The 8823-nt window shown below is 39.5% G+C and overlaps 1 protein-coding gene across 1 annotated transcript; it reads right to left on the reverse strand.

The window, feature by feature from the left end:
• Positions 1-6811: 6811 nt before the first annotated feature.
• Positions 6812-8580, reverse strand: LOC123258305. Its single transcript, XM_044718176.1, has 2 exons — positions 7377-8580; positions 6812-7284 (listed from the first exon to the last, which is right to left on the reverse strand). Exons 1-2 carry the CDS (start codon positions 8578-8580, stop codon positions 6812-6814), a joined length of 1677 nt encoding a protein of 558 aa, XP_044574111.1.
• Positions 8581-8823: the final 243 nt, after the last annotated feature.

Consider the following 8823-nt stretch of genomic DNA (forward strand, 5'->3'; position numbering starts at 1 on the left):
TTAATACAGCATCCAAGCTTATACCAGTTTTTGATGGTAAGGCTGAAAATTTAACGAGTTTCATTGATGCTTTACAAATAATAGAATCGATAAAAGGCGAGCACGAAGAATTAGCTGTCTCCATAATAAAAACAAAGCTAAAAGGTGTCGCCAGAAATCTAATCGGTAATGAGACAACAATTACTGAAGTGATTCCTAAACTAAGAGGCAACGTCAAGGGCGAAACTGATGAACCTACAGCAGCGCAATAAAACTGCTAACCAATATACCCAAGAAATTGAGCAGATGACGAAAGCATTAGAAGGTGCATTTATAACGGATGGTTTACCTTTAGAGCTAGCCAGAAGTTATTCCACGCAGCATGCGGTCAAAGCAATGACTAAAAATTGCACAATCGATAAGGTGAAACTTATCATGCAAGCTGGCACCTTTAGTACTATGAACGATGCTGTTTCCAAATTTGTCAATAGTTGCACCGAAGCAACTGGACAGTCAAATACTGTCCTATATTTCAAGAATTATCCACAGCGCGGCTCATATCGCGGACGTGGAAATTATAGAGGTAATTCTCGTGGTAATTACAATAACTACAACAACAATTACCAAAATAACAACAATAACTACAACAACCAAAACAACAGGGGAGGACGAGGCCAATATAGAGGAAACTATAGAGGCGGTGGAAACTCGTACCAATTGCACAAAATACTGACCAAAACACTTCGGGAAACTCCCAAAGCCCTTTAAATACTCAATAGTAAAAGAAGTCAGAGTTCACACCATTAATCTCAGTCAAAATATATTCGTTTCATTTTTCAATGTAGCTACTGGAAAAGAGCTTATCTTTTTAATAGATACAGGTGCAGACATTTCCATTTTAAAAGAAACTTCGGATACCTTCCAAAACATCCAAGATGATCACATCATAGACATAAAAGGCATAAGTCAAGAAATAACCAAATCCAAAGGTTTAGTTTCTTTGGAAATACAGACAACTAAATACATAATTCCACACGATTTTCATATTCTAAATTCACATTTCCCAATTCCATGCGATGGAATAATAGGCATCGACTTTATAAAAAAATTCAACTGTCAATTAGACTTCAAGCCATCTGAAGATTGGCTTATAATTAGACCCAATAACTTAAAATTTCCAATTAATGTACCAATAACTCATAGTTCTGGCAATAATTCAATACTTCTGCCAGCAAGATCCCAAGTTATTCGGAAAATTGAGCTTAACTTAAAAGAAGACAGTGTATTTATTCCAAATCAGGAAATTCAGCATGGCATTTATATTGCAAATACCATAGCAACATCTAATAATGCCTTCATAAGACTACTAAACACAACAAATACCAACCAAGTAGTCAGTACTGATAACCTAACATATGAACCACTTTCGAACTACGATGTAGTCAATACAAATTCAGACAATAGGAAAAAATCCGTACTATCACAACTTTCAAAAAACTTCCCTCCACAGTTTAAGTCACAGCTTTCTAGCTTATGCACCCAGTATAGCGATATATTCGGATTGGAAACCGAATCAATAACCACCAATAATTTTTATAAACAGAAATTGAGATTAAAAGATGATGAACCCGTATATATAAAAAACTATCGAAGCCCACATAGTCAGGTGAACGAAATTCAAAAGCAAGTAGGTAAATTAATCTCTGACGGGATTGTCGAACCGTCAGTATCTGAATACAATAGCCCATTGTTACTTGTTCCTAAGAAATCATCCCCCGGGTCAAATGTTAAGAAATGGCGATTAGTAATTGACTACCGCTAGATAAATAAAAAATTACTATCTGATAAATTCCCATTACCTAGAATTGATGACATTTTAGATCAACTAGGTCGAGCAAAATACTTTTCATGTCTTGACTTAATGTCAGGATTCCATCAAATTGAACTCGAAAAAGGCTCAAGAGATATAACGTCCTTTTCAACGAGCAACGGCTCATATCGTTTCACGCGATTACCTTTTGGATTAAAAATAGCCCCTAATTCGTTTCAAAGAATGATGACTATTGCGTTCTCTGGTCTAGAACCTTCTCAAGCATTCCTTTATATGGATGACTTAATAGTAATTGGCTGTTCCGAAAAGCATATGCTTAAGAACTTAACAGATGTTTTTGAGAAATGTAGAAGATACAACCTAAAGTGACATCCAGAAAAATGTTCATTTTTTATGCATGAAGTGACTTTTCTAGGTCATAAATGCACTGATAAAGGAATACTTCCAGATGACAAGAAATACGATGTCATTATGAACTACCCAGTTCCGCACGACGCGGACAGTGCTAGACGTTTCGTAGCATTTTGTAACTATTATAGACGTTTTATAAAAAATTTCGCCGACTATTCACGGCACATAACAAGATTATGTAAAAAGAATGTTCCTTTTAAATGGACGGATGAGTGTGAAAATGCATTTCAATACTTAAAAACAAAACTTATGGAACCTACCTTGCTACAATATCCAGATTTCACTAAAGAATTCTGTATAATAACAGATGCAAGTAAGCAAGCATGTGGAGCGGTTTTAACTCAAAACCATAATGGACTCCAACTTCCCATTGCATACGCATCAAGAGCATTTACAAAAGGTGAAAGTAACAAATGTACTACTGAGCAGGAATTGGCTGCAATTCATTGGGCGATATTACATTTCAGACCATATATATATGGAAAACATTTCTTAATAAAAACAGACCACAGACCTTTAATATACCTCTTCTGAATGATCAATCCCAGTTCTAAACTGACACGTATGAGGCTCGAACTAGAAGAATACGATTTTACAGTCGAATATTTAAAGGGAAAAGATAATTATGTAGCTGATGCTTTATCAAGGATAACCATCAAAGATCTACAAAATATAACTAGAAATATATTGAAAGTCACTACCAGATATCAAAGTAGACAAAAATTCCGCGCGGAAAATCAAAAACAAGAATTGCCTATGCAATCTTTAAATAAAGCTTCTAAGCCCAACGTATACGACGTCATAAACAATGATGAAGTACGTAAAGTAGTGACCTTGCAGATAAAAAATTCGTTATGTTTATTTAAACAAGGCAGAAAAATTACTGCAAGATATGATGTTAGCGATTTATATACTAATGGAGTTATTGACTTAGATCAATTTTTCCAAAGGCTTGAAATGCAAGCCGGTATACATAAAATCAGCCAACTCAAAGTGGCACCGTGGGAAAATATCTTTGAATATACTTCAGTAGATAATTTTAAATTAATGGGCAATAAAATCTTGAAAACATTAAGAGTAGCGCTACTCAACCCGGTGACCAAAATAACAAATTTAAAAGAAAAGAAGCAATTTTGTCTACATTTCATGATGATCCAATTCAAGGAGGTCATACTAGCATATCAAAAACTTTGGCCAAAGTAAATAGACACTATTACTGGAAAGGCATGTCTAAAGATATAACTGAGTACGTAAGAAAATGTCAAAAATGCCAGAAAGCCAAAATAACTAAACATATAAAGACTCCTTTAACAATTACAGACACACCAATAAACGCTTTCGACAGAGTGATAGTGGACACCATTGGTCCATTGCCAAAATCAGAAAATGGCAATGAGTATGCAGTCACTTTAATATGTGATTTAACTAAGTATTTAGTTGCAATACCTGTTCCAAATAAAAATGCTAATACTGTCGCTAAAGCAATATTTGAATCTTTTATTCTGAAGTACGGTCCAATGAAGACGTTCATTACGGACATGGGAACAGAATATAAGAATTCAATTATAGACGATTTATGCAAATATTTAAAGATTGAAAATATTACATCCACAGCACACCACCACCAGACAGTTGGAACAATAGAAAGAAGTCATAGAACTTTCAATGAGTACATACGATCTTACATATCGGTTGATAAAACTGATTGGGACGTATGGCTTCAATATTTTGTCTTTTGTTTCAACACGACCCCATCTATGGCACACACTTATTGTCCATATGAGCTAGTATTCGGTAAAACAAGTAATTTACCGAAACATTTTAATAGCATAGATAGTATAGAAGCACTATATAATATAGATGACTATGCTAAGGAGAGTAAGTATAGATTAGAAGTAGCCTATAAAAGAGCTAGAGTTATGTTAGAAACAAATAAGAATAGAAATAAAATTCTATATGATCATAAAGTAAGGGATATAGATATATCAGTAGGTGACCAAGTTTTATTAAAAAACGAGACAGGTCATAAGTTAGATCCTAAATATACAGGTCCGTATATAGTAACGGAAATAGGAGATAGAGACAACATTATAATAACAAATAATAAACATAGGAAACAAACAGTTCATAAGGATAGGTTAAAAATCTTTATTTCATAAATTGTACTTAGTATGGCCATACAAAGACACACCTATATAAATAAATAAACATATATTTTTTTTAATAATTTCATTTTCTTCAATTCTAATAAAATAAAAAAAAAAAAAAGGGAATGTATTAATTAGAAATTTTTATTATAAAAATAACTTCATTATATTACGTTATTTTTCAAAAGGAGGGAGATGTAGTATGCACATATATTGAATACCCACTGTACCGAAGATACTTAAAGGGTACACACTGTAACACTTTGTTGCAGTGTTTACATATTTCAAAATCCCGGTCATAACTCCTAAGTGGCCGAAATATGATCCGATCGTTATGGATTAGCCCACACACGGTAAATGCTAGCGTCGGCATAATTGCAACGAACGGACAGCATATACATACCTCTCGCGCTTACACTTGAGAGCGCATAGCAATATACATAAGTATATAGATACGTAGCCGTCTCTCTGCCGCTGCCTGCGAGCAGCGCAGCTATGAGACTTAGCCTTAGTTAGACTTAAAGAATATTGTAAAAGAGCAGAGACCTTTCGGTCGTTGGAGCGGCACCATTGCTGCTCCAATAAATAAACTCCAAACATATTTCAATACAAAACAAAACCAAACTTATTTCAAGACAAAGACGCTCCCCCGTCTTGAGTTAAGTGCCCCTCACCTTCTCGCGGCCCTCTGTCGCAAAATAAAACCTCTTATCAAAGCACCGATCGAACGAAGTGTATATTGGTCAGATTCGGAGGTTTGTCTTCATTGGATTCGTTCCCATCCATCGTCGTTGTCAACGTTCGTATCAAATAAAGTTGCTGAGATTCAAGAGTGGTCAGAGGATAGCACGTGGCGGCATGTACCAACTAAACAGAACCCGGCAGATATTGTGTCAAGAGGTGGAGACGTAAAGGAAACGATAGAATCAATTTGGTCACAGGTCCATCGTTTTTAACGGAGCCGGAAGATAAGTGGCCAACGAGCCCTCGGTTTGATCCGTCACCAGAGATTTTGCAGATGGAAGCAAAGAAGAGTGCGGTCGGACTGACTGCAATGGTCTCTACCTCATATTTGTTGGAAGTGATAGAAGTATTTTCCTCTCACTTAAAACTGCTGCGAGTGTTCGTTTACATGGTCGGCTTTATAAAGAAGTGTAAAAAATTAGTAGTTACTTCTGATAATGTACCTTCACCTGTCGAATATCAAGACGCTTTTATTAAATTGTCCAGACAGTCCAAGAGCACGAGTATCAAGAGGAAATAAAAAATGTTAAAAAAAATCTTATTGTTAGCCCAAGCCTACAGAAGCTAAGTCCGTTTGTCCATGAAACCTCTCAGGCTGGGCTTACCTTTTCGTTGTTGCGGGTCGGGGGGCGACTAGCTAATGCTCCTATTTCGTACGATGCCAAGTTTCCAGTATTGTTGACGAAGCGCTCTCAATTTGTTCAGAGCTACGTCCGATACTTGCACGAGTCGAATTTTCATGTGGGTCCACGAGCACTAGTGAGTCTCTTGCGACAGCGCGTTTGGATAGTAAACGCTCAGGAAGTCTGCAGTCAGATAGTGCAGTCATGCATACGCTGTTTTAAATGCAAGCCTCATCTGATGACTCAAATCATGGGAGATTTACCCTTAGGTCGAGTTCTTGCTCTCCGCCCATTTTCCATATGTGGCGTGGATTTCTGTGGCCCTATTGAGACGACCTTGAAAATTCGTGGTAGGCCACCATACAAGTCCTACATTGCCCTGTTTGTTTGTTTTTCGTCTAAAGCATTTAGAAGTAGTTTCCGATTTGTCAACTGATTCCTTTCTATTGGCTTTTCAAAGGTTCGTTGGGCGCTGAAGATGTCCGCAGATCGTGCACTGCGACAACGCGACGAACTTCGTCGGAGCGAGTCGCCACTTCGCGGCACTGCGGCACCAGATCGAGAGCGAAGCGGACGAGCTGCGGCAATACGCATCAAAAAAAGGATGCGTATTTGCGTTCATACCGCCGCGGGCTCCGCACATGGGCGGACTATGGGAGGCAGGTGTGAAGTCTGCAAAGCACCTACTCCTACGAGCGGTGGGCAGCGCATGAATGTAGATAATTAAGTGGAATGTATGAAGTCTAGTATAAGTTAGTTTAGGGCGGAGCGGGAGCGCAAGTAAAGCTCTCACTTGCGCTCTCCCATGAATTCGCCCCGCTTCGCCGCACTAGATAAGCTAGGCTTAAGTTTTTTCGCGACGATATAAACTAATCTCAACAGTATGCATACATAGATTTATGTGTGAGAAAGGGAAATTATTAAGTATATAAGAAAATGGCGACGCGTCGATCAGCGTTGCCTTGGTTATTTGTATATAGAATTCCTAACAATGTTCTTAAGGGGAAATAAGATTCATGTTGCCTAAATCTCAGCAACATGAATAGATACAAAGTTGCCCAAATGCATTCCGTTCCTCAACATCCCGGCCCGCCCTGAAACATCGTTTCTGAATTTGGTAGAACTGCGATCTTGGTTATAGCGCGAGTTGCTTCTCCGGAAGCAGTTTTCAATTTGACAGCACGAACTCTACCATCTGTTCCTGTGTGAGTTGACATGACCCTTGCAAGAGGCCAGGCTGCTGGCGGAGTATTCGAATCCTTGATGAGAACAACTGATCCCAATTCCACATTGGGTTGCGGGGTTCCCCACTTGGGGCGATGCTGTAGCGTAGTTAGGTATTCCTGGTGCCAGCGCTTCCAGAATCCTTGGTATAGTGCTTGAACTTCCTGCCAGTAGTCCAGTCGATTTTCCTGTATGTGGCTCATGTCGCCTTCGGGAATTGTTGTGAATGATCTGCCTATCAACAGGTGTGCTGGAGACAGATATGTGACGTCGGTGTCCGGTGTATAGTACAGTGGTCTTGAGTTTACCACTGCACTTATTTGTGCTAATAGGGTGTGCATCTGTTCAAACGTTAGGATAGTGTTGCCAATGACGCGGCGCAGGTGAAGGTTGACTGATCTTACGGAAGACTCCCACTTTCCTCCCCAGTGAGGTGCTTACGGTGGAATGAAGACCCATTTAATGCCTTCATCTGCCAATGTCTGCGAGACTCGATCCTTATGCTGTGAAGATGCCAGGAGTTGTTGCATTTGAGCGACATGAATCTTCTCAGAGCTGCCAGAAATGTCTCCGTGCTGAGATCAGTGACTAGTTCCAGGTGTAGTGCCGAGGTGACGAGGCACACGAAGAGGCATATGCATCCCTTTGACTTCTTAGCGTTGCGACCCTTTCGATCCTTGAGAGTAATTGGTCCAGCGTAATCACATCCAGAATTGACAAAGGGAAGTGATTGTGTGATTCTGATACTTGGCAAGTCGGACATGAGTTGATGCGTAGTATGGTGTCTTTGACGAAAGCATCTGATACAGTTGTGGGTGACCTTTCTTATCAGGTTGCGTGCTCCAATTATCCAATATCGTTGGCGAACTATTACAAACAGTGCAGATGTGCCTGGGTGTAAGTTTACCCAGTGCTCGTGTTCCAGGATTAGCTTCGTAATGTGGGGTGCCTTAGGGAGTAATATCGGGTGTTTGACTTCTTCTGGTAATTGAGATGGCCTCAAACGGCCTCCAACTCGTAGCAGACCATCCTGTCCAATGCACGGGGTTAGCTTGAATAACTGCGACCTGTTTCGCAGTGGTTGATCCTTTTGTATAAGCCTTCTGTCATCTCCAAAGCACGCATGTGCGTTCCGCAGGCATACTATTTGTGCTGCCTTGATTTCTTCAAAAGACAGTATCGTGGATTCGACTCGTTTTCGTGGCTCTTTCAGTCTTTGAATAAAACGTAAAACATAGCCCACGGTATGTACCAGCCTTTGCCAGGATGAGGCGCGGTGGACTAGTTCGTCAAATTCTGATAATGAATTGTACATCTTGGCGTGTGACATGAGTTCTAATAACTCTTTCCTAATAGCTATTAGCTCATTCTCGTTGTTCGATCCAGTAAGTAAATCGTCTACGTAGAAGTCCTCCAAAAGGATTTTCGATGCAGTAGGATATTGCTCCTTGTGATCATAGGCCCGTTGTTCTAACACTCGTACAGCCAGGTATGGTGCACAAGCGGTTCCATAAGTTACAGTGCCTAATTGATAGGGCTTAAGAGGCGCTGATGGATGCTCTCGCCAAACAATACGTTGATAGTTTTGATGATCCGGGATTACCCCAATTTGGCGAAACATTTTGACGATATCTGCAGAGAATACGTATCTATACATTCTGAAGCGTAGGCATACGGAAAAGAGATTGCGTTGAATACTAGGCCCAATGTGTAATACGTCATTTAGGGCAACTCCGTTGGCGTCCTTAAATGACCCGTCGAATACGACCCTAAGTTTTCGCCCAACTATAGGATGATGCGGCAATAGAAGAAATTGCGTGAATCGAAGCTTGGTGTTCTGATTTCGTGCATATGGCCAAGAATG

The sequence above is a fragment of the Drosophila ananassae genome, unplaced genomic scaffold, assembly GCF_017639315.1.
Source record: "Drosophila ananassae strain 14024-0371.13 unplaced genomic scaffold, ASM1763931v2 tig00000128, whole genome shotgun sequence".
NCBI lineage: Eukaryota > Metazoa > Arthropoda > Insecta > Diptera > Drosophilidae > Drosophila > Drosophila ananassae.